General features: G+C 38.8%; 1 protein-coding gene across 1 annotated transcript in view; it reads right to left on the minus strand.

The window, feature by feature from the left end:
- Positions 1-3984: 3984 nt before the first annotated feature.
- Positions 3985-27379, minus strand: part of LOC124799271 (gamma-tubulin complex component 6) — a 243404-nt gene continuing 220009 nt past the window's right edge. The window contains exons 16-17 of the mRNA XM_047262836.1: positions 24507-24724; positions 3985-4280 (exon numbers count right to left, since the gene is read on the minus strand). Coding sequence (XP_047118792.1) covers positions 4028-4280; positions 24507-24724 — 471 coding nt within the window. The 3' untranslated portion in view covers positions 3985-4027. The remainder of the gene's footprint in view (positions 4281-24506; positions 24725-27379) is intronic.

Here is a 27379-nt window from a genome sequence, read left to right on the forward strand (position 1 = left end):
TCAGAATTTCTCTTAATTTTCTTCAACTTGATTTCACAAGGCATCATCCTGGCTGAAATACAAAGTAACACTTACATCCCAGTTGTAATCAAAACTTTAAATTTTTTTTCATGATAACCAAGTAAGTTTCACAGATTATAAATACAAGGACCTGTGCATTTTGTCAAGTAGTACTAACTACTTATCATCATCACCACCACCACTACCACCACCACCACCACCACCACTGTTTCCAGCCCCACTCAGGAACATAAGCATCCTGTTTTCCCACCATCTTTCTCTGTTCACTCAGGTCAGTTCTTGCCTCTTTTTTTCCACACACTCCTCCACAAATTTCAGCCATCTATCCATTGGTCTTCCTTTTGATCACTTCCTTTGCAATCTCCATTTCATATATTTTCCACTCTCTTTAAGCGTTTGTAGCATATTAGTTTTGGTGTTCCTATCCCGCTCTGCAAGTGCTCCTCTTTCATTTTCAACTATATTTTTTAAATTATCAAAAGTGAACTTGAAATCTTTACAAATTTGCAGTGCCATACAAAGGTGGAATGACCTTCGGCCGCTTATTTTTATGCCAGCCACTATAGTGAAAACATTGAAAGTCACACTGACTGGAGACAAAGTCCTCAGGTTAAACTGAATGGTTCTGGAAATTAGTTATGCATGTACCCTTTTTCTGGAAACACTCAAATGTAGGCCATACTGTGTGCTGTGCAGACGTGTGAGGGGTGGCAAATCAGTCACATCCATTTGTGATCACCCTACTCTGTTGAGTAACTCCTGAAACTCTGCACTGACATGTCCAACATAAAGTTTCATCTAGGGCTTGTATTTCTTAAAGAGTGACACAGCCTTCACACTTGTGTGGGGAGCATACCTAGTGATGTGTCTGATGTCGTCCTGAATTGCACAGTTGTGATTATGGTATGAACTGCTCCCAGTGCCCCTAATGATTTATACATGAGCTTCTTTATCAAGACCTTTTCCTAGGGAGTCTGAATCACAGATAACATCACTGATCCCCACAAATGGCTTAAAACATTCCATACCTGGTGTTTCCTATTAGGAAGTTTTTTACTAACTTGGACATTTCCCTTCCACGACTACCCACTCCAGAAGGACCACCTTGATTTTTTAACCCTCTGACTCCTCCTTGCTTCAGCTTGCATTTTTTTCCTTTTTCTGTCAGATTGTTCCTGAATTCGATGGGTTGTCTGTACATTTTTGTCCAGTCTCCAGAGCAATGAGAATATAGGTACCAGACTTTCAGTTTCTCTTAAATCCCTTGCCAGACATGACAGATTTTATGAAATTCCAGCCATCTAGCTCTGTTCTTAATCACAGCAACACTAACTGCAGCTCAAGATTGCTGTAAATCAGTCTGTGTTACTGTGAGATAAGCTTTTAGTTTTAAGATCAACTGCTCCTTCTGCATAATAACAAAGCAATAACACAATGGTTACAGGGCCAAAGGCTGGCCTCATCTCCACTAAAGATGACTGCCTCATGGCAGCCAACATGAAAAAAGTACAAGCAGTCCTCACACTGTTGACCATATCTCAGTATGATGGTAGTTCCCACATCTTTTCATTGTGACAACATATTTTAGTTAAAGCAGATTGTTTAACACATGTTTTTCAATGAAAAATTATGATTATCTGACTTTTCACTGTACATTTAATCAAAAACACCTGACTTCTGGCACTTGCTTTATGGAAGAAATAGTTGTATGCGACATATAAGCTTTACTGAGCCAGGTTCAGTTATTAAATGTTTCTCAATGAAGAATAATGTTTCTGGCACATGCTTTAGCTGGCACTACAGAGACTGAGATTAGGTTTAGCTGTGTTTGCTGCTCAAGTAAAACATAACAATGCATTTAGTTATTTTTATCCTCTAAATTGATGGAAACCTTGTGTAAGAATTCCCTATAAAATATTGACTGTTATCTAATACAATATTACAGTACTTGGTTTACTGACCTTGGGATGATGATCATTATCACTATTTGATATTTAATTACTGTAAATACATGTAATCTACCACTGCTACAACTGTATGTGCAATAGAAATATACTTCTAATTCACTATTTATTACACAGAAGCTTCTTAATCACTAGGTTCAATTACTTCCTTCCTGTTTGTTAATCTTTCACTGGTTCTCATGGTCAAAACATACTTTTGAGGCAAGCATGACTATCACTTTTAGGTTCAATTTTGGTGTAATCGGACCTCTATATTATCAGTTACTAGTATCTGTTCTTGCTCAGGATTATGCAATTTTCAATTCCAAATTTCTTCCACGACATTTATGTTTCTGCAAGTTTATAACTTTAACTTTTCTTGATTTCTTTACAGCAGGTCCTGTTGATTTATGGGTGACCTGTACAAACTACTGCCTGGATCTTTCATTTCTTTAAATTTATTTAACTCACAATGATTTAAAATGCAAGAAAGATCTTTTCTTTTATTAAGCAATCAACTACAAAATGCCTCCAAAGATGACTTGAGGACCAGTTTGAAAACAGTATGAACAACAATCAGTCTCAAACTTTTTTACACACACAAAAAAACAGCCTGTCTTTTTTTGTTTGTATCTTTAGTCTTACAGGGCTACTACTGAAAACATTACTGCGCAGCTACAGATGCTTGCCCACCTCAGTGGAGAGTACAGGGGTTTTCTGTGGGGATTCATCACAAGATGCTGAGGCAAGACTAGCAGGGAACACTCACAAGGTAAATTGGGGGGCGGGGGGGGGGACTTCAAACATTACAGGCAAAACCAACACTACCAGTAAATAGATTAATAATGCTTTCTGGTTCAGTGAGTGCTTACGTATTTAGAAGCACTTGAAACTTGTGCTTGTGCATTTGGCAATACTTTCAAGTCTTGACTTCTCAAATTAATGTCATAAAAAATTCTGTGCCTCTCACTTCAAATATCTCGGATGCATTTTGATGTGTCAGTAAGCATACAGGTGTTCTAACAAAAACGAATAACTTCACTTTGACATGTAAATCAATATAATATTTTTTGTGGGGTATGACATGAAAATAAAGAAAGATAAAATTCTACAAACAACTGCTGGCTTTCCTTTGCTTTTTTTGAAGGATGGTTCATGAGAAATAAAGTCACAACAACACATGGTAATGGTTGAATATCTAGTTTGTCAATGACTAGTTCCCTGTGAGAACTGAGACATATCACACTACTGACATGGAGACTTTGGAAGATGCATAAAATGAAGGGGCTGTGGGATAAGGTACTTAGACAAACCCTTGTATGATGAGTTCATGAAAGAAATTATTGAAAAATCACTGTGCTAGGCTAATTATTTGAAAGAAAATGGACAACATTACCTCCAATGGCCAAATGTTGTTACTTTATCTTTTTTGAAGTACTCACTGTATACCCTTAGCAAGATAGCCTATAAGAGGCTCATACATGAAGTTACTTTGGAAATAGGTTGGCTGTAGCAAAATGTATCGAAATCTCATGTTTGAACCACTTTGTGCCTAACTATCACTCAACTGGGCAGTACAAGATTTGACAACACCATGGCCATGTTCTATGTCAAACTGTCCCACTCACTGAGTTTTCAAGTACTCTCTCTCTCTCTCTCTCTCTCTCTCTCTCAATGTTCCCCAACATGGCAGTTGTTTCTAATTTATACAGTCGTTGTTCTATATCATCGCAAGGATCGCAAAGCAGCAAAACTAATCCCTGTTCTTTTTCTTTGTGTCTCTCATACTTATTTTGACTGCCAACTCAATTTGAATTTATATTCATGACCGAGCACAAATCATTAACAATCTGCAGACAGTCTTCACATGTGTTGGCATAGTGTCTGAGCACAGCTTCGACATTTAGTTATAGGTTATTTTCAAATTTAGTTTAATTGTAATAACTATTTACAAGCATAAATGAGAAATTGTTACAAAAAAGCTTATATACACAGTCATGAATAAAAACAGACTACAAAGTTGGGTGCAACAACAGTCTTATTAAACATTTCACTAGTTGGCATTATACATTCTTATAATAGCCACTTACATTGAGGCTTAACACAAGATTTGCAAAGTGTGGTTGGAAACCACTGTCTGCCATACGGCTAACAAAATGCAACCAATAATTGACAGCCTTCTGATAGTCATTAAACGTTTTTAGTAAATCATCCATCTTAAGGCCACTGCGCACCATTTCACAGAACTTCAGAATCAGTGTAAACACCCGCATTAGATGATCCATCATTCGTTTTGTTTTTTCAAACAGCAGGCACCTGCAAATGTAAGAAAGCATGCATAATAAATGACACTCAAGTCTTGGAATACTGTAAACTGTGTCAATTGATCTGAAAAAGAATCAGAACTTCCATTCCGATCTTTACACTGTCATTAATATTTTAGCCATATTCTTAAGAATCTCCATTTCTGTGAGTTTAGGATGAATTATGTCATTCAAGATATGGTGTATGGAAAAATTTACAAAAAAAAAATGACTTCATGTTTGTTTGCCAAACATACAGGGTGTCCATAATTAAAGTTTCAGAATGCTGTAGAAAGAGACTGCTTGGAATGACATCAAATTTGAGCACCATATTATTGATGCAGGGGGAAACAAAATCATGGGGTGATGGGGGGAGGAGGATATTTGACCAATAGATGGCACTGCAAGCATCGGAATATGCACACCAACAGATGCACCACACACAGTTGTTCCTCAGTTTCTGTTTGAGTTGCCCAAATGACTGTCTCCATGAAGGATCATATGCTGCTGGTAAAGATCTTTTACAAGAACAGTGACTGTACGCCCGCAGCCCTGCAGAGGTTCTGCACATTGAAGGGTACAAAAAAAGGCATTGGGTTGATGTCTGCTAAGGGCCTGGATAAAATGATGACAAAATTCAAAACGATTACAAAATTCAAAAAGACAGGTTCTTTTGAAGTGCAATGTGGCAGAGGGAGGAAAGCAGTTGATCTGACATCTGTTGAAAATGTGGCCACAGCACTGCATGAGGGGTCGAGCAGTGGTGTGCAAACCTGCAGTGCATGGGAAATTGTCTGAATGTTGGACATGCCTGTGAGCATGGTGCATAAAATTCTGTGAAACATACTGCACTGCTATCCATACAAAATCACCATATTCAGGAGTTGCTTCCTGCTGACCTGCCAGCAAGACAAACAATTGCTTTGGCATTTCTTGCTCACATGGAAGTGAACAATGAATGGCCATGGAACTTTCTGTGTGCAGAGGAAGCCCATTTTCACCTACCATAACATGCCAATATGCAGAATATGAGCAACAGAAAATCCACACAAACATCAACCGCTATCATTTCATTCTGCAAATGTGACTGTGTGATGCAGGTTGATGGCATAGTTTATTGAAGAGCTGTATTTTTTTTTTAGGAGATGAGTCCTGCAGGTCCTGTTACCTGTAAAGCCACTGGTAAATTCTATGACAGCCTCGTGCACACTAATGTCATTTCGACCCTTCAACAGCGTGGATGTGTGGGTAGGATCATTGTTATGCTAGATGGTGCTCCTCCACGCGCTGCACAACCAGTGAAGTGGCTGCCGCAGAGGTATTTTGGAAATGGTAGAATTACCAGCTGCCATTTCCCTACAGCCTGGCCAACCAGATCACTTGGTCTTAATCTGTATGATTTGTGGCTGTGGTGTTACCTGAAAGATGATGTGTTCAGCACTCCAATTATGAACGTAACTGAATTGAAGGCACACATTGCGAAACACATGACCCCCGAGACACTCTGATCTGTAGTAAAATATGCGGTTTCTCGATTTCAATGAACATGTCTTGCGCCAGTCTCATGTCAATTAGAAACTGATGTCATTTTGCTTTTTATTTGTTTTTTTGGCCTCAGAACAATTAAAAAAGCAATGTTATTTTGATTTTTATTTGGTTTTTGGCACAATATAATTAAAAACTAATGTTATTTTGCTTTTTATGTAGTTTTTAGTCCCAGGGAAATCGAAAACATGCCATTTTGCTTTCAATGTAGCTTTTGGTCTTGGGACAATTAAAAACCAATTTTCCCCTTCAATGGTGGATGGACTTGCCTAACTAACAATTCCGCAACTGTTGACGCTGAACTTATGCAGTCGGGCACATTGAACCATATGGATGGTGTAACGTGCAGCTCAAACCATGTCCGTTGAATTGTGATTCATCTGTCTTTTGTAGCCTACCCCATTTATGATAAGATGCTTACAATTTTATCTGCTGATGCAGTTTTGTTGTTGTTGTTGTGTGTGTGTGTTTCTTGATGTTTCCCCCTGTGTCAATAGTACACTGTTAAAATCTGAGATCATTCTGAGCAGTGATTCTCTTTCTACAGCGTTTTGAAACTGGACTTTAATTATTGACAACCTCAATGGCTGATGGTAATAGATCATTCACTTTATTGGCAGCACAGTTGATGCCTCACAACCTTAATGTGCTGTTGGAGGGATTTTTCAAAATATTGGTAGATATACAAGTGCTCTGAAAACGAGGTAGCTACTACACAAAGACTACTCAACAGTATCAACTAGAAGTATTAAATGCATACCTTGAAGGAAGTCATTCTTCTGCATCGTGCTGTTGCTTTCTTTTATTCAAAACAAACAATTTATTTTATTGTTTTGGGCTTTTACAAAACAGTGCCTGATGCAGAGAAATTACTTCTTTCAAGAAATTTTATCTTATTGTCAATCCAAGCATAAAAAAGACTATTACTTTAATAATTGTGTTTTGATGCAGTATACTGAACAATGTTGGCCACTTTTTTCATGTAGTTTTCCACACTTTTCAACAGTTACAGCATAGTCCATAATACTGGCTAGTGGACTCTAACACATAATTCTGACTCTGAAATTATTTCAGGAAAGTTTATAAGATTCAGCAGCAGCTGTAATTTGTACAGAATCATCTTCCTTTTTGGACAAATACAATACGAATTCATTTCTAGATCTACAAATGTACTCCGCAGGCCACCATGTACCACTCTTAGCCATTGCCTTTTCTGTTCCACTCGCAAATGGAATGATGGAAAAATGACTGTCTGTATGCTTCTGTCTGAGTCCTGATTTAACTTGTCCCCGTGGTCCTTACACGAGATGTAGATTGGTGGCAGCAGGATCATTTTGCAGTCAGTTGCAAATCCCCGTCCTCTAAACTTTCTCAATAGTGTTTCACAAAAAGAACATCTCCTACCCTCTGGGGATTCCCATTTGGGTTCACGGACCACTTACATAACACAATTACTCTGATGGCTTCCTTTAATCAGAGCTGATGGGGATCCCAAACACTCAAACAGTACTCAAGAATGGGGCACACAAGTGTTCTATATGCAGTTTTCTTTTTAAATAAACTATACTTTCATTTCAGTGAGAACAGCATCAAAAAGGAAAGTTCCAGGAGAAATAGAGGTCATGACAATTTGTTGTAGACCATCCAATAGCCAGGCAAAGGTTTCAAGGCAGCCATTCTTATTTGCATGGTTTATTCCAGCATAACAAACTGTCCCCACAAATGAGTATTGTTTTATGGCTTTGAAATTATAAATCAAATGGATTTTGTACAATCAGTGTGTTTGTTGTGTATAAAGTCAACATAAATTAATTGTCATCTGTAGTGAAGGTGATGCATTTCATTGTAAGATTAGCTGTTGCTAAACTTGTCAATATGATCGTCTTTAGTCAGTTACCCATTGGGATCAACTCATCTTGGCTGCTCATTAACCTTTCCACTCTATTATTATTATTATTATTATTATTGTTTTAAGATTTCATTTGCAGTAATGTTTTGTGTGGAATATCTATTTCTTATTGTCATGAGAAGATGTGAAAATAAGATGCACAATAAATCTGCAACTATCAACAAGCAAGTAGCTATAGAAAGTATGGATCATACTTATCCAGTTTCAGGTAACTGCTTTTACTACAATTGCAGTGTATGTGCCATATTTCAGTCAGGTGTTCCTCATTTACTTAGTTGGTGGTGCAGGTGCAATGCAAAATATAAATTTGGAAATTAGGCTGTCATATAGATCGATGAACATTCTTCAAAGCTTTTATTCAGAAGTAACAACTCATAAAATGTCCAAACCAGAGCAGTACTTTCTCTGAAACATATATTATCTATTTAGGCTGTGCTAATTTTTTTCAACCACATAAAAACCTATAGTGGCTTGATGTGTGCGGATCAAGCTACTGCTTGAAAGCGAGTATGAATGCTGGTTTCTGTTATGTGTTTCTGTGCTCCACGCATTGATACACTATAGGTGTATGGCTGCTTTTCCCTTATTCTATGCACTGCTCATCCAGGAATTTCCATTATTGCTAACCAAATATTTGTTTTTATTAGCACTACCACAATTAGATGGGTAATGGGAGCTACATAATGACTTAGCATGCAGGTAAGGAAGTGAAATCAGTCCTTTCTTAGAGTGATGGTGTGGAAGGAATCAAGCTAGCAAGTACCAAGAGAACAAGAAGTTAATGACAACTCTCTCTCTGCCACCATCTACAGTTACAACCTGGTTTCCAGTGGCATCTACGTCATTGAATGGTGTGAATGATATCAACTCTGTTTAGGGAAAACGCATAACTTCAATTACTAGCACTGTTGTAAATGTTGACTGAAGTTCTGATGTCAAGTCAGTTTGAAGACTTAAACCAAGTGCTTTGACAATTCAGCAGAGTAGCTTATATGCTGCACTAATGTACCAGATTCATGCTTGGATGTAAGTCTCCAAGGGTGGGACTTTTCCTTAGTTGCGCTCTTCAGATGTAAGCAGACATGCATTACATGCTACTCATGTAAATAAATTCATTCTCAGTAAAACTAATCTGAAAATGATAATGCCTACAACTTCAAAGTAAGATATGATCATGAAGAATATCAAACTCTTGTTAAGTATATGTATTAGTGACAATTGATGATGCTATAATTAGTTTTTGTCTCTTACAAATGATGTATGACATGAATGAAGGTAAAACTAAGGGATGTCACTTAGATATGGGACATTTCAATAATACATTTATAGCTTTCAAAGCTGTCTGAATTAATTTCAACACATTTTTAGAAAAAGATAATTCACAACAGAGTATACTGTTCTTTCCTGAAGTTTGTTTTCAACTCTGTCAAGACAATTGGCATCACATGGAGTGTCCAAAATACTGCAGTTGGTTATCAAACAACAGAAAGGGTAAAGGTAACGACTCATTGTGTAGTTGAGATGTAGACACATCCAGTAATAATTTCACTGAAATTTTTAACATGTGCCATCAACTGATTTTAATCACTGAGCAAATTAACAAAAGGATTGAAACCTGCCAATCCTTTACTGGATAAACTAGTGTATGACAGTGGAATCAAATTTCAAATAGGATCAAATACAAGAAAGATAATGAAGGAACCAATGGTGACTTTATGCCAAATAACATTAGTGAAAATAGTGTCCAAAGCAGAAACATGATGCATTCAAGATGGCCGAAAGTGTAGAAGTGTGTGATTCTAACTTGAGAAATAGTTATAGTTATGCTGTTAAAAAGGGAGTTTGTAAGAATTGTAACACTGACATTACAACACTAAAAGAACGAATTGCTAGCTTACAATTCATAGTCACTTCCTTAAGAAGCGATATTGACTCACTCAAGAAAGAAAATCGGGATCTACGATCGAAGCCAACACTAAGTGAAGTGATGCAAGACAAAAGTAATATATCGTCCGAGTGGGTAAAAGTGTCGTACAAAAATAGTGTTCCAACTACAAAAAGAACAACAAAGTCTGCTAAAACCGTCACATTTTCGGAAAAAAACAAATATCTTGTTTGGAAACAAGTGACTGTGATAACGACTCTCCAAATGATCGTGAACTTGAAAAAGTCAGTGAACTGAAAATGAATAGCGTTTTTTCAAATAATGTCAACAACAAACAGAGATCATCAGGGAAAAAGAGTAATGTACTATTACTAACAGTCAGTCATGGCAGAAATCTATCCAGCATGCTCCGTGAGAAAAATCGCGACATAGCAGTGACTAGTGTAGTGAAACCAGGAGCGGGATGTAAAAATGTTGTAGACATTAACTCTCAGATGAAATTAATGCAAGATAATGACTTTATCAGAATGAGATTTTCACTCTGCAGCGGAGTGTGTGCTGAAATGATACTTCCTGGCACATTAAAACTGTGTGCCCGACCGAGACTCGAACTCGGGACCTTTGCCTTTCGCGAGCAAGTGCTCTACCATCAGAGCTACCGAAGCACGACTCACGCCTGGTCTCTCAGCTTTATTTCTGCCAGTATCTCGTCTCCTACCTTCCAAACTTTACAGAAGCTCTCCTGCGAGTTTGGAAGGTAGGAGACAAGATACTGGCAGAAATAAAGCTGTGAGACCGGGCGTGAGTTGTGCTTCGGTAGCTCAGATGGTAGAGCACTTGCCCGCGAAAGGCAAAGGTCCCGAGTTCGAGTCTCGGTCGGGCACACAGTTTTAATCTGCTAGGAAGTTTCATATCAGCGCACACTCCACTGCAGAGTGAAAATCTCATTCTGGAAACATCCCCCAGGCTGTGGCTAAGCCATGTCTCCGCAGTATCCTTTCTTTCAGGAGTGCTAGTTCTGCAAGGTTCGCAGGAGAGCTTCTGTAAAGTTTGGAAGGTAGGAGACGAGATACTGGCAGAAATAAAGCTGTGAGACCGGGCGTGAGTTGTGCTTCGGTAGCTCAGATGGTAGAGCACTTGCCCGCGAAAGGCAAAGGTCCCGAGTTCGAGTCTCGGTCGGGCACACAGTTTTAATCTGCTAGGAAGTTTCATATCAGCGCACACTCCACTGCAGAGTGAAAATCTCATTCTGGAAACATCCCCCAGGCTGTGGCTAAGCCATGTCTCCGCAGTATCCTTTCTTTCAGGAGTGCTAGTTCTGCAAGGTTCGCAGGAGAGCTTCTGTAAAGTTTGGAAGGTAGGAGACGAGATACTGGCAGAAATAAAGCTGTGAGACCGGGCGTGAGTCATGCTTCGGTAGCTCAGATGGTAGAGCACTTGCCCGCGAAAGGCTAAGGTCCCGAGTTCGAGTCTCGGCCGGGCACACAGTTTTAATCTGCCAGGAAGTTTCATATCAGCACACACTCCGCTGCAGAGTGAAAACCTCATTCTGGAAACATCCCCCAGGCTGTGGCTAAGCCATGTCTCCGCAGTATCCTTTCTTTCAGGAGTGCTAGTTCTGCAAGGTTCGCAGGAGAGCTTCTGTAAAGTTTGGAAGGTAGGAGACGAGATACTGGCAGAAATAAAGCTGTGAGATTGGGCGTGAGTCATGCTTCGGTAGCTCAGATGGTAGAGCACTTGCCCGCGAAAGGCAAAGGTCCCGAGTTCGAGTCTCAGTCGGGCACACAGTTTTAATCTGCCAGGAAGTTTCAATGACTTTATTGTCTGTATAATGGGTTCAAACGATGTGGCAAAAAATGAAGCAGAGGTTTGCGTGAAAACGCTGCAGAATTTCTTAAAAGCTAATAAATGCAGAAACACAGTAGTTGCCACACTTCCTCATAGGCATGATCTAATTTATAGTTCATGTGTAAACAAAGAAACTCGGAAAACAAACATTAAAATAAGGAAACTGTGTTCTCAATATGCTAAGTGCGATGTACTGGATATAAGCAAGCTGCATCGAAATCTGCACACGAAGCATGGAATGCAATTGAACTATGAAGGGAAAAGGTTTGTTTGTGATCGTGTTAGTGAAACAATTAAAGACAGACTTGTAAGGGATAGAACAATCTATCAGCTTCCTGAACATCCTTCCAACAACAGTGAGGAAAACAAAATAAACAAGAAAGAAGAACGAAAATACAACACTGCTGATGTTCCTAATTTAAACTAGAGGTATGTGATGCTGTAAATATGATTCCCAACTACCAAATCGTGAATACGCTCAAACTAAAAATTTATCACCATAATGTGCAATCCCTGCGTAATAAGATCGATGAAATTAACGTACTATTAACACATGAACTTAATGATATCTCAGCGTTATGCATTTCTGAGCACTGGCTAAACCCAGAATTAATCCAGAATACGAAAATAAACAAATTTTTCTTGGCTACTTACTACTGCAGGAAAAACAGCAAGCAGGGTGGGGTAGCAATTTACACAAAGGATAATGTAGATTTTATTACACCACCTGACCTAACTAGGGCAAATGTCAAAAAGGATTATGAAATTGCAGCTATAAAAATTACTCAGTTCAACCTGGTTATTGCTACAGTTTACCGATCACCATCCGGGAATTTTGAACTTTTCTTAAACAAAATGGAGTCATTGCTAAATAAAGTAAATAAAATGGATTGTGAATTGATAATCTGTGGTGACTTCAATATTGACTTCCTCACAAATAGTGGAAATAGGGAGACCATTTTGAACCTTGCAACGTCCTACAATTTAAAAGCTGAAGTAAAAGCAGCTACCCGAGTATCAGAAACTTGCCAAACAGCTCTTGATCAGTTTCTAGTCAAGAAGAGTTTATACGACACCTCATTAAAAATTTTCAATGCAGGTTTTAGTGATCATCTTGCTCAAATATTAAGCATAAAACTACAAGGCAGTATTATTAACAACATGTCTTTCAGAACAGCATATTGAAGTTATAATCAGCATAATGTAAACTACTTCAACAACTTATTACAGAAAGAAAAATGGCTAGGAGTGTACAAAATGAACGATATAAATGAAAAATTCAACACTTTCATTGATACATTAACCCATTTCTTTGAACTTGTATTCCCACTGAAAACATTAACCATACAGGGGAACTCTAGAATAAACAGCTGGACCACAAAGGGAATAAGAGTTTCATGCCAGAAGAAAAGACTACTTCATGAAATATGTAACTCAAAAAATTCCTCACCTGCAGTACGCATATACTATAAAAAATACTCCAAAATATTAAGAAAAGTAATAAAAGCAGCAAAAATAATGCATAATGATGAAATCATTTCTAATTCAGCTAATAAATCAAAGACTATGTGGAGTGTTATAAAAAAAGAATGTGGAGAATACAGACAACCTTGCAAAAATATAACACTATCACATAAAAATAAAAAAGTAACAAACCCCTCAGAAGAAGCCAACACATTTAACAACTTTTTCACAGGTGTTGCTGATAATATGTTACAATCAACCTTTAAGAGCACCCAGGCAAATGAATATAAAATAAGTGCATGTAGCCTAGAGACTCTTGTAAACTCCTGTTTAAGAAATCTGGTATTCCTCCATTACCATGTGTATACATTATGGAAACCCTTTTGTTCTTTAAATTAAATGTAATAGGCAAGGACCGGAGACTGCAAAAAAAAACTGTGATATACATGAGCACTTTACCAGACAAAACAGAAACTTACATATGACTCAGATCAGCACAGCACTGTGCCAAAAAGGTACTTTTCACATGGGAGTTAAGCTTTATAACAAACTTCCTGAAAACATAAAAGCTATCACTGAGGTCAATACATTTGGAAAATCTCTAAAGTCATATTTACAGCATCACTGCTTTTACTCCATTGAAGAATATTTAAATTTATGAAATGTGTTATATAAATACTTACGTGTAAAGTGTATTATTGTAACCTTAAATATGTATGCCTTGTAATGACTTTCAGCCTGTATATTTATAACTTGACTTGTCCAATGTCTTATGCTATGTCGACAACAGGACCAATAAAAAATACAATACAATACAAAACTAGTTGCTCTGATCAGTAACTAATGCTCTTACTTTTGTTGTAGAGCAACATGGAAAGGGTAGATTGCTACTCACCACAAGAGGTGGTCTGGAACCACAGAGATGCACAATGAAAAAGACTGCTAAAATATTAAGCTTTCAGACAAAAACCTTCTTGTGAAATAGAAAACACACACACAGACACAACTCACACACGCATGACTGCTGTCTCTGGGCACTGGGCCCCAACTGTGGCTGTCTGAAATGAGCTGCAAACTGTTAGGGTGGATGGTGGCAGTAAGGAGGTGGTTTTGGGTGGGGAAGGTGAGAGATGGCAGGGTAGAGTTGAGCCAAGATGCCATGCAATGGGAGAGTGCAGGGACATGGCGAGGACAGGATAAGGCTGCTAGGTGCAGTGTCAAGAGGCTGTGCTGAGGTAGGAGGGGGGGGGGGGGGCAAAAGGGGAAGAGGAGAGAAAAGAGAGGGGGAGGAGAGGGAAAGGGAAAAAGATTGGTAGGAATGTTGGTGGGATAGAAGGCATGTCTAGTGCTAGAGTCAGGGCAGGGAAGGGGTGGGTAATAGACAGGTCAAGGACTAACGAAGGTAGAGACCAGGGGAACAAAGGATGTGTTATAGGGAGAGTTCCCACTTGCACATTTCAGATAAGCTGGTTTGGCAGGAAGAATCCAGATGATGCATGCAGTAAAGCAGTCATTTAAGTGAAGTACATTGTTTTGGACAGCACATTCAGCAACTGGATGGTCCAGCTGTCTCTTGGCCACAGTTTCGTGGCGGCCATTCACGTGGACAGACAGCTTATTAGTTGTCATGTCCCTGTAGAAAGTGACATGGTGGCTGTGGCTTAGTTTGTAGACTGCATGGCTGCTTTCACAGGTAGCCCTGCATTTGTTGGGGTAGGAGATGCCTGTGACAGGACTGAAGTAGTTGATAGTGGGAGGGTGTATGGGGCAAGTTTTGCATCTAGGTCTGTTGCAGGGACTGAGGCCTTCACAGACCATAATTATCCTCCAAGCCTTGTCCAGAAACAGATCTCCTATGTCTTGTCCCTCCAGTCACCTACTGCATACCCAATGTCTGGCAACAAAGGAGGACTCCTCTCATGACTCAGTATGATACAGGATTTGAGTAACTGAATAACAGTCTCTGTCAGGACTTCAATTACCTCTCATTGTTTCCTGAAATGAGGAATATCCTCTCCAATATCCTCCACACCCCTCCCATAGTGGTACATTGCTGCCCAACAAATCTACACAATATTCTTGTCTGTCCTACTCCACTCCTGCTTCCAGCCCCTTGCCTCCTGGCTCATATCCCTGCTAGGTGCAAGACCTGTTCTGCTCCTGTCACAAGCATCTCCTATCCCATCAAAGGCAGCGCCACCTGCGGAAACAGCCACACAGTCTACAAACTAAGCTTCAACCAGAGTGCCATTTACACATGGGCACAACAACTAAAAAGCTGTGTGTCTACATGTATAGGCACCACCAAACTGTGGCCAAGAAACAGCAGGACAACCTACTTTCTGAACATGCTGCCCAACACAACACACTTCACTTTAATGACTGCTTCACAGCCCACTACTTCTGGATTCTTCCTATCAACACCAGCTTTCATGAATTGCCAGGTGGAAACCCTTCCTGCAACATATACTTTGTTCCTGTAACCCCCCTGGCCTCTAACTTGATCAGTTCCATCCTCCAACCACCTACCCTTTCACTGCTCCCACTCCAGCACTATACACACCCTCTATCACACCAGTCCCCCCCCCCCCCCCCAACCTTTTCCCTTTTGCTCTCTCTCCCACCCACCTCCACCTCAGCACAGCCTCTGACACTGCACCTGGTAGCCCTATCCTGTTTACACCATCTCCCTACACATTCACACAACACGGCACTTTCCCCCACCCTTACCCTGCTATCTCTCACCCTTCCAATCCCACACCTTCTCCTTACCCCAGCATCCACTCCAACAGTTTGCTGCTCACTTCAGATGCAGTCACTGTCAGGCTCCACTGTCTAGAGACAGTGGCCATATGGGTGTGAGTTGTGCTTGTGTGAATGTGTTTTCTATTTTGGAAGAAAGACTTTGTCTGAAAGCTTAATATTTTAGCAGTCTTTTTTGTTGTGCCTCTTTGCAACTCTACACTTCCCCTGCGTGGTGAGAATCAATCTTTTCTTTCCACACTGTTGTTATTATATCCAGGATTTTCCATTATTTGGTTTTAGTGAAAACACATGCACATAAAATGGCATGATTTTGTCAATAAAATTCTTCAAGGCTGTTGATCACATTGTCAATATATAAAATCATCCAATATTTTGACCACTACTACAGCTCAGCACAAAGCCCTGAGGACAGCATTTGCAATACTGGCCGAAACGTTGGGCAGTTTTATATATTGAAAATGCGGTCAACAGCCCAGGAGAATTTTATTAACACTGACAATGGCCATGGAAGCCTATGTTTACACTGACCTGATTTTGTCAAATTAATAAGGGTTTTATTCCCTGGTTACTGATTGCAAGAGCTGTTCTTACAATGCAGGCTTTCACAACTGGTATTTAAATCATTGATGAATTTTGTTATTTGGGCATTAGGCCATGGCATGTTTCTGGGCCTAATGTTTTGTCTCCTAATGCTGGAGACATCATCAGTGTCTTTATAGCCTCTGGTAACATCTCCACACAAAGCAGGTAAAATGTTAGGCACAGAAAAATGCCTTAGACCACAGTCTAATGCCTAAATAACAAAAGTAGTTGTACTTCCTGATCATAGAAAATTTTAGCACAAAGTGGCCTGATTTTTTTCTTTCAATTAGTGTTGACTTATTCAAGTGTTTTTCAGCTAACTATTGTTGGAATCTTTGACAAACTACATGAGGTTTGCTACTTACTACAGTCAACTTAGAACAAATATCGAAAGTGTGTAACAACTGAAAGGACATTTAACTTGCACTGCCAACCATAAGGAATACAGACTCAAAAATACCTAAGGTAATAAATAGCTTCTTACATGTTCATGTGCACAGACCAGTCACTTCAAGCCTTCAGTTGAAAACAAAGCCCTTCATCAACCAAACACAAAATGTATGAAATTTACCTGTTGAATCACATATTTTAGAAATTCAGTCGGTAGGTGAGAGCTGGTCTATTATGTGTTCATTAATGAAGTTTTCTTTGATGCTGCAAAGGATTTTCAGAAGCTAAGAACCATTCTATCAAACACATTGACTAAAACTTAACAAAACTGATTCTTATGGAATCCATTCTTGTCCCTACACATGAATTATCTAAAATTAAGTTTAGGATTTAATGTTCCATCATTGATGAGATGGATCACAAGCTCAGATTATGGAAGGAAATCAGTCACATTCTTTTTGGCAGAAACAGTCCAGTGTATGTCTTAAATCACAAATATGGACAAGTTCCAGAGGAGTAAAAGCGATCTGGTGATACAACTGGGTTAAAATAGCAGTCTAGGTCACAATAATATTTTATTAAGGACTGGTTTCAACTTTGTGTAGAAGTAATCTCCAGAAAATGAGCACATTCCGGCTACTGTTGGCAGCTCCTTGATGCTTATGTGGCAACATGATCATAAACTGCTCGATGTTTTAAATGACTCACGGAAACCATGAAAAACCTAAATCTAGATGGCCAGATTGAGATCTGAACCACCATACTTCCAAACAATGGTCTAGTGTCTTTCCACTGTGCTACCTTGCTGGGTATAACTAATTTAGTCTTCATGAGCACAGCATAACTTCCACAATTCTGTAACAAATGACCACCAGTGATACAGCACCGCAATTCTCTAAATCTGTTCTTTGACTTCTTTAAAAAGTGTACTATCTTTCCATTACATGGGACAATATCTTATTCCATTGAGTTACAATAAGCTGCTCGTAAAATGATGTGGAGACTTAAAGAAAGTAGTTTTGTGCAATTTTTTTTTCCCAAATGAAGTTTTTGTGGAATGAGAAATTGCAGTCCTTTAAATAAAATGTTCAACAATACTCAAGTGTATTATGACAAATTAGGCAGTTTGGCAGACTAATGATTATTTTGACCGAGTTAAATTATGAGTGAGAAGAAAATGCAGGAAGGAGTGAGCAGCTAGTATTCTCTACTTAATGCAAAATTATGTCTGTTCTATGAGAAAACATTTTGCACTGTTCACATTCCAACCCCATTCGTGCCCATTAAGATGTTAGCCAGTCACACATGAATGAGATGGCACAACTAATATTAATATTCTGCTACAAAGAACTGATGCCATGAGAAGAGGGAAATAAGATTTTAAAATGAGATATACAAGTTGGTAAGGATGTCTTTAGAGAAGAATTTAATTAAAGAGGTAATTAAATAATTATAAATTCACAGGATGTCTGATGACACTAAAAGGACCTTACTGACTGGTGCAAAAGTGCGGACTTCTGATTTAATGTTTGTACGTGAATGATATTGTGCATATAGAAAATGTACTGGTTGCTGATGAATTATTGGGTGGCTTTTCAGAGTACTGAAGAGCAATCTGTTTTAATTGTTAAAAACCATTCAAAAGCCAATATCGCATAGAATTTTTTTTTATTCAAGATGACCAGTTTCAACAGTTGTTGCTGTCATCTTCAAGTCTTTAACATCTTTTTGTTGTAAAATATGTTCATTTTATGCTGAAGTCATGCACAAGATGTCAAGTGGATAAAATTTGTAATTGCTAAAAGAGTTTAAAAATTAAGGAAAATGTTAATTATTATTAAAAGAAGAAATAAAAGCCTGCTGGCATGTTAAGAGTTAATCATTTTTCTTCATCTTCATTGTGTTGTTATGTACTGTGCATAATGTGTAAATATGTTCCTTGTCTTTTCATGTTGTGTTATAGTATATAATCTCTGATATGTCTCTTTGTCAATTTTATTAAATATGCTGCATGAGAATTTTTTCGACATAAATTCTGTTAAACCAGTAAACCCCCAATTCCTTAAGGAATTCTACTCCTCTGTATAAAACAGCTTCAAATGTCTGATTACATTACAAATGAGTTAATGTGTTCCATATCATATGTTAAGCATGAAAATGAAAAAAATGTTTTGAAAAGATTTGAAATTATGCTTAAAGTTTGTAGGAAGTCACTAAGTGCACTCTCTATCAAACACTGGTTGATTATAGTCTAGGTAATTTGCACTTTCTTTTAAGCAAAAGCTAAGATGTTTAAATATATTTATGAAAGTGTAGGGAACTTTGTTGCAGATTTAAAAAAATGTGACAACCTTTCTAGCAATGTTTATTATGTCACACCTCCTGTACTATGTGTAGTACAATAATATAATTTTGCAGGTACATTCAGTTTTCTTTGTATATTGTGTTTTTAAAAAGTGTTGTGAACAGAATTAGTAGTAAAGAAGTAATAAATTAAAATGTCATATCAGATGGTGAAGTTTTACTGCACGAACTGTGAAAATGTAATAAGTCATAATTTTTTTGATAATCATCTTGTGGCAGGTGTCAGAGAGAACTGTTTTATTCTGTTACTGATTGTCATCGTCATCATCATCCATCTCCAGTTGGTCAGATGAGATGTACAATCACTTTTCGTTGTTGACTGTCCAGGTACATTTTTTCGTCTTGATTTGATTCCATTCCACTCCTCTTTCTGCCAAATCCTGTTTCATTTGAATTATCCACAGTTTTTTGGCCAGCATCTATGTCTCTTGCCTTCAAGTTTCTTTTCAAGACTTTTCACACTATTCTTGTTTGATCCATCCTCTTTACATGTGCAAACCATTTCAAAATTGAAGTGATTTTGCATACTGGTTGCTTTGCTGGTGTTTCTTGACATCATTTTTCCCTTACTCTTCTGGAGCACTTACCTCAAGAACTTAATTTTTCTACTGTTGATAGTTTAGCTTCCAAGGGCATATATATGTCGTATTGGCCGCCGCACAGCAGCCGTCAACTCGGCGTGGCGTGCTACAACACGCGCGGCACACAGCGAGTACCACTAGTGCCGCACACGATATCAACAACTGGTGCAAGTGAACGCGTCGTCACGGGGTTAGCGGCAGTGCACACACCACTATCGATACGGATTACCCTGGCGGCGCTGCCCTTGCCACCAGAGTGAGCAACCGTATAAGGGCGCCATCTACCAACACTCTGATTGGCCAGACCTGCGTATTTAAGCGAGCTCCCTGAGCCCCGTTTAACCAGTTCAATCTTCGCCGATGACTGTGTTACTACCCGGATGCTGGATTCACGACGACCGAACCGTACTGTGGCCTCCCTGGCTGGAAACTTGCGACGCGTCGGTATTGACTGGTTGGCAGTGGTTTGGACTTGTATTCTCTATTAGTGACTCTGATTTCTCCTTGGTGCTACAGCTTGCGAAGTGTTGTGTAGTCGAAATTAAGTTTTGTTTTGAGTGACAGAAGGTCAAATAAATTTGGTTATCACGGAATATTTGTTGTGTTATAGTGCGCACGTAACAATATAGTTATTAGTAAAAAAAAAAAATGCAAGATGATGTGTTTTCCTGGATCTTAAAGATATTTGGTTGTCCCATAGGAGAGTCCTAACTCGTTGGTCAAAGTGAGCTCCTTTTTGAATTCTTTTTTGTGACTTCTGTGGGAGACTTGGTGTGTCCAATTATGATACTAGCAAACCACTGAAAGTTGTCAGAATTAACTAGCTTTTCTCCATATTGGTTGATGTTCACCTGTAACCTATGTGTGCTCACTGGTATCTCAACTGTTTAGTGTGACTGATTTTTAGGCCACACTGTTTCCACTGGTGGTTTCATATGTTTGATTTTTGTTGCACTGGTTCTGACATGCTTCTGGCCACCATTTATAAAGATAAATGCATTGAATTCCTTCCAGCTTTTTGTTTCTTTCTCTTCTTTACTTCATCCGTCGGAGTGATGAACTGAAGCAGGGGCAATGTACCGCTCTGTTGCACACTATTTCCTTGCAGTAAACCATTCAGAATAACCAGCTCCTATCTGGATGCAGCTCTGGCAATAATTGTAAAACATTTTTAGTTTTCCGATATGAGACTCTGATACCAGACATATTCATAATTTCTCGCTGATATTGGTATGATCAATAAATAGCTTAACTGATTACTTAGACAGTCTGATAGATGAGACCACTTCAGTGATTTATGTCTTTTTCAACACTATCCGTTAGAAAGGTTATGACATCTTTTTAATCTGCAACAAAGTTCCCTACGCTTTCATAATTATACTTAAACACTGTTATCAGCCCATGGCAAAACCTTCCCATACTTTATTACTTCACATTCACTTTTCTATACATGCGACACAACACAACAAATCATCCAAATTTTAATCCCAGAGAGGAGCAACATTATCTTTTGTTATATTTAACAAACAGAAATAATTCTCTTCTTAACTTTTACTTTAATCTGATTAACATTAATGTTATCTCTGCCTTATATTTACTGACCCGTTTCCTCACATTATATATGTTTGTTGAAGAGGGGGAGAGGGTGTAAAACACCAGAAAACGTCCTCATGAGTGAGTTGACAACAAGGGAGGGGGAGAGGGGAGGTGAGAGCTTACAGAGTCTTGCGAAGTTGTACAGAAACATACTTTTGATAGTCAACTGAATTCACATATTCCCATGGAGATAATTCCCAATCTTCTTCTGATTCACACTTCAAATGCAAAATACAGATACAAGTGGATGGCAAGATTATGATTGCAATATGTACACTGCCTTCATGTTTGATGATCTGTTTTTCCAACACATTCCAGGTCTTAGAAGGTAAATTTTCATTTTAAAGAATTACATGAGCATTTTTATTGTTAACTATGAAGTAGTTCTAGTTAAGTTTATCTGGCACATGAGGATGCCTCTCTTTCTGTATCTAACCTAAGAATTGGCATATAAAGGTATTAAAGTTTGAAAGGTTTAGAGCCAGTGGCTACCTCCTTCTGGCAGAATGATTGAAAGGGAAGGTAGAGGGGTGAAGGGGGGAAAAACTGGTGAGATTTAAGAAATGAGGAGACTTGGAAATGTCACCCAGAACCCCCGAGTCAGAGGTGATTTACCAGGCAGGATGAGAAGGAAAGACTGATTGTTGAGGATTGCACTGGATGAGATTTGAAAATGTGAGAGCTTGAAGGTGGAAGATGAGGTAACACAAGACATTACTGCCAAAACATTATGAATGAGTTAAATAAGAGCAGTAAGCCAAGGGCACAATTTGTGATAGAGGGGGAAAAGAGAGGGGGGGGGGGGGGGTGGGGGGGAAGAGACAGAAAATGAATGATATAGAGAACTAAAAGCAAGGCAGCCACATAGGGTCTGACAAGGATATTGCAGAGTTTTGGGAGTACAATGGGAAGCTATTCTAGGTGTGGTGGGGCAAAATGTTGGACAGAATGGATCTCATTTCAGAACATGATTTTAGCAAGTCATAAACCTTGTTGAAGCACCTGTTTAATACATTCAAGTGCAGGACAATACTGAGAGACAAGAGGTGTGCTCCTAAGCTGGTTTTTGGAAGCAGTATGAGGATTGGATGTGATGGCCTGGGAATCTGCTTTTGAACTTGGCTAGATAGGGTAATTACATCCACTGAAGACTGAGATGAGAGTGGTGGTGTGTAGTGTAAAAAGTCTGCATCTAACAAATATGTTTGCCTCAAATGCCAAAGCTGTATCGAAAGGAACATTTGACATGGAAAGGATGGCAACTGTCAAAACGTAAGTACTGCTGTTTGTTAGTAGGTACAATGTGAGCAGAAGTGTGCAGCTGACCATCGGTGGGGGTGAGATCAAAGTCAAGGAAAGTAGCATGGGATTCGGAACAACAGGACCACGAGAAATTCAATTGGGAGAATGTATTTAGGGATTCCAAAATTTTTAACAGGTCAACCTCGCTACCAGGCCTTGTGGCAAAGATGTCATCAATGTGTCAAAACCAGGGGCTGAAGGCTTATGGATCACAGAAAAGCATCCTCCAAGTGACCCACAAAAGGCTGGCATAGGAAGGAGCCATCCAGGTTCTATGGCTGTGCTGGCACTACAACATGTCCTTGGTTCTCACCACCAGCTTGGCATTAATTTACATTAATTTCTTTGGTCTCAGCATTTCTTCATAGTAACTATTTTTTTCCTCACTCCATTTTAGTTTTCAATATATTTTATTTTCTGACCTATCCCCCCCCCCCCCCCCACAAACACCGCACTTAGTTTTCCACTCTTATTAACTTGTGCATGATATTTTCTCAGTAATCTCTGGCTTACATATTACCTTACCTTCCACCTTTATGCTCTCAGGTTTTCAAATCTCGTTCAGTGCAGCTCTTAAAAATCAGTCTTTCCTTCTCACCTTTCCATTAAGTCTCCCTTGACCCGGGGTTCTGGAAGACTTTTCCAAACTCTACCCCTTTTCCTAAACTTCATCAGCCCTTTTCCTTCACCTTTATTCCTTGTCCTGCAACCATTCTGCCAAACGAAGGGTCCGCTGGCTCCAAAAGCTTGCAAACTTAAATATCTTTATATGTGTGTTCTCCTGCTATTGCTTGGTGAGCAGAATTTCTATCTATCCAATCCAATTACATTACATTTTCAAAAATTGATTATTTCATTGATATAATTTAACAATTGGAATGTTTTGTCAAGTTCTGTGTGGATTTATATGGATTCAAGCTAAAAAAAAAAAAAAAAAAAAAAAAAAAAGTGGATGTGACGAACTCATGTGTGTAATTGCTTCCTGAGTGTAATGTACACTTAAGCAATTCTGAGGGACCATTCTGTTCTGCAACTTGTAGTGCAGTTCTAGAAATCTGCTACACCTGAGATTTGAGACAAAATAAAAACAATTATGTCTTTGGTTAAAGCTCTTGCACCCTAGTGGAAATCACTTCAGTTGCAAATAATATTTTCGCACCCCATGAGGAAGACTAGTGTTCTTCATCAATTCAAACAGTCACTAAAAGAAAATAGGAATGGCTTTGGAATCCATGTGACAGACATCAATGATGCTTAGAAGAACCATGACGTTTAGCCAAATGCATCCTCTGTAGCCAGTAGCCTCCAGCACAAACCACTTAGGTAATACAGCGACAACAATATATTTCTGTCACAGTTATTCTTGATGGGTAACATAAAACTGTATTACACAGTTATACAGCTTTTAAATAAGCATTATTTGTCCTACCTGACACAGAGTGCAATGCATGTGAAAACATCATAAATATTGTGAACATATCATGTTATTTGACTTCACTGTCGAACAGAATACACAGCCTATGTCTATTTCATTATACTTCCACTGTAACATCCCCAAATTCAGTGACTGGAAATAAAAATATTGCCCCCAGTTGACCACAGATTCTCAAAAATCCTGTTCCCTCAGGTTCTGTCTTGTGCAACAACCATCTGTTTGTAGCAGATATTCCGCTTTTCCACATTTACAGAACAACATTACTGATAAAACATTCAAAGATGCAGTTGAGATTACTAAGACATTAATAAAAATAAAAGCAAAAGGATCACTAAAAACTTTGGGGAAACATCTTGCATAGCAAGCAGAAGGTCTGAGGACATTTCTTGAAATCAATTATAATGAGTTCCCTGGATATCTTTTGTGGACATTTCCAAAGTCCAATCTGATTCTGATGACAATCATAATTTCAATACAACACAGCTTCTTCTTCTTCTTCTTCTTCTTCTTCTTCTTCTACCACCACTACTACTACTACTATTATTACATTAAAATTATTAGAGATAACTTACTTGTATAATATTGTCTTGAGATAGCTTGCGTGGAAGCGATAAAGGTCATCAAGGGAAACAGCATTTCCAAGTAATACTTCAAATTCTGCCCAGCTAACTTGCAACACAGTGGACATTATATAAATTTGCAGGCCATGGACAAACTGCATCATTTCATGACGACACAGATGTATCCGATGATGTTCATTTCTAGTGTAATTTGCAGGCAACTTAAGGTCCTGTGCAGAAGTAAAATAATTGCAAACAAAGCACTTCTTTTTTGGTTTCAGTACATTTTGTATCAGTTAACTATATATTTGTATTTACAACTATAATACTTCAGCTTTGACTTTGGTTCAAATAATAATGTATGCTCTTTTTTCTTCTTGTTGTTGTTCAAGCATACCATGCCTATTGTACTGGTATGTAAGAAGCTTAATGCTTAATGAAGAGTACAGATTATACCAGGAACATGGCATAAAAATACTGTAAAAAACTTTTCCAACTAGAAATAAACACAAAAATGCACTTTCACTACATTGATGGGAAGGAATATCATAGTCTTAACACCTAATAAATATTGAAATCATTAGTCAAAAGTACTAGTTCAGTTGGAGGTGGAGGTGGTGGTGGTGGTGGTGGTGGTGGAGGAGGAGGAGGAGGAGGAGGAGGAGAAGGAGGGAACTATATGTCCTGTTTAATGAAGTATTCCAGCATCCATTCACAATGACTTAATGAGACAAAAGTAAACTTAGATCAGGAGGGCAAGGCAAGAATCTGGACCCTGCTCCACTTATCACTCTAGTATTATGGTTAGTCATGTTGGCTGTAAATGAAGTCCACAATTATAATGTATCAATTTAACATTTATTAATTATACCACTAGTCCAGTGTCTTAATCACCAATCATATACCTTGGTGTTTTGAAATGAGAAGTTTTCTTTTCTGCAACTAGTACACAGAAGCACACAAATACAAAAGAAGGGGAAATGAAGATCCATCATCCGCCTTGCACTCAGTCAACCCACAGATTTATCATTTAGTAATAGCCACCCGATGAACCATGGATCTTGCCACAGTGGAGTGGATTGTGTACCTCAACAATACAGGCAGATATCCTTTAAGTGCAACCACATTAGAAGGGTGTTTGTAAAGAGGCCAGACTAACATTTGGTTCCTGGAATGGGAGAGAGGTAGTGGGGCAACAGCCTTGCCAGTGGTTTTAAGGCAACAATTTGGATGATTGACTGATGTGGTCTTGTAACATAAGTTAACATGGTCTTGCTATGCTGGTACAGCAAACAGTTGAAAGCAACAGGAAACTGCTGGTGTTGATTTTTTCCAAGGATATACAGTTCTAGGATATTGTTTAATGATAATGGCATCCTCTGGAGGTAAAAAAGCCCCCATCCGTATCTCAAGTTACGGACTACTCAAGAGAATACATGAAATGCACTTGCAGTTGTGAATATGGACAACCATCAGCTGTATAATGGAATGATGAGAATGAAAATTTGTGCCAGACCAGGACTTGAATCTGGATTTCCCGCTTACCACGAGGCTATCCGAGCATGCTCCACAGCCAGACCTAAACTTCCGTATGTCATCAACCATATGTCTACAACCTGCACTCATACATTCAAGAAAGCTTATATTTTCAAACAGAATTAATGTTATAATTGGATGAGAACATTTACTACAAGAAATATGCCACACGTACAATATTATGAAAAGGATAGAGAACTACTCACCATATACTGGAAATGTTGAGTCCCACAGACAGGCACAGCAAAAAGACTGCTAAACAAGTAAGCTTTTGGCCAAAAGGCCTTCTTCCGAATTAGACAACGTACATACGCACACATTCATGCCAACACAGTCTGGTCTTGGCAACCAGAGACAGTGATCATGTGTGTGTGAATTGTGTTTGCATGTGTGTGTGTGTGTGTGTGTGTGTGTGTGTGTGTGTGTGTGTGTGTGTGTGTGTGTGCGCGTGTGTGCACGTTTTGTCCGATTCAGAAGGACACCTTTTGGCCAAAACTTTGTTCGTTTAGCAGTCATTTTGTTGTGCCTGTCCGTGACTCAACATCTCCACCATATGGTAGGTAGCAATCTATCTTTTCATAATATTGTCATTATTCCATCCTGGATTTTACATTGTTTAAATGTGCCACAAAAGACTTCATGATTGTATCTGTAATGCTGTTTCTGAAGTTCTCCATGGAGATAAATATATCATTATTTTGTGTGCATGCACATGGAACGTCTTTAGTTTCTCTTCCAATATTTCAGCTGTAAACCCTCAAGCCTCTGTCTAAGTGACTTACTGACTGACCTCTGAGTTTGGAAGAATGCCTAATCATTGCCTAAGAGGTGAAAGGCTGATGATGACTCAAATATATAAGTTGTTATTAAAAGTACATGAGTCACAGACAACCTAGTTGGCTACAACTGCACTAACCACTGATGAACTTTATTGATCAAAGACAAAAAAATTGCAAGCACCAGGTATTAACAAATGTAGATCTCCTTGGCAGCCGCCCAAAATCCACAATGATTGTAAAACAGTCAGTTCATTGTTCAAACTGGTGACAAGTGTTGGAATGCCAGACAATGAAGACTCAGAGCAAAAGTTACTGTGAGAGGGAAAATATAAATCAGATTCCATGGAGTTCTAAATGAAGGCTCTTATTCTGGTTGGCTGAACGTTACCCACCGGCTGTGTTTAGGCAACTTTCTTGACCCACCCGCATTTGGGAGGATGACGGTTCAAACCTGCATCCGGCCATCCCGACTTAGGTTTTCCGTAATTTCCCTAAATCACTTCAGGCAAATGCCAGAATGATTCCTTTGAAGGGGCACAGCTGACTTCCTTCCCCATCCTTCCCTAATTC

Source organism: Schistocerca piceifrons, chromosome 5 (genome assembly GCF_021461385.2).
Source record: "Schistocerca piceifrons isolate TAMUIC-IGC-003096 chromosome 5, iqSchPice1.1, whole genome shotgun sequence".
Classification (NCBI taxonomy): domain Eukaryota; kingdom Metazoa; phylum Arthropoda; class Insecta; order Orthoptera; family Acrididae; genus Schistocerca; species Schistocerca piceifrons.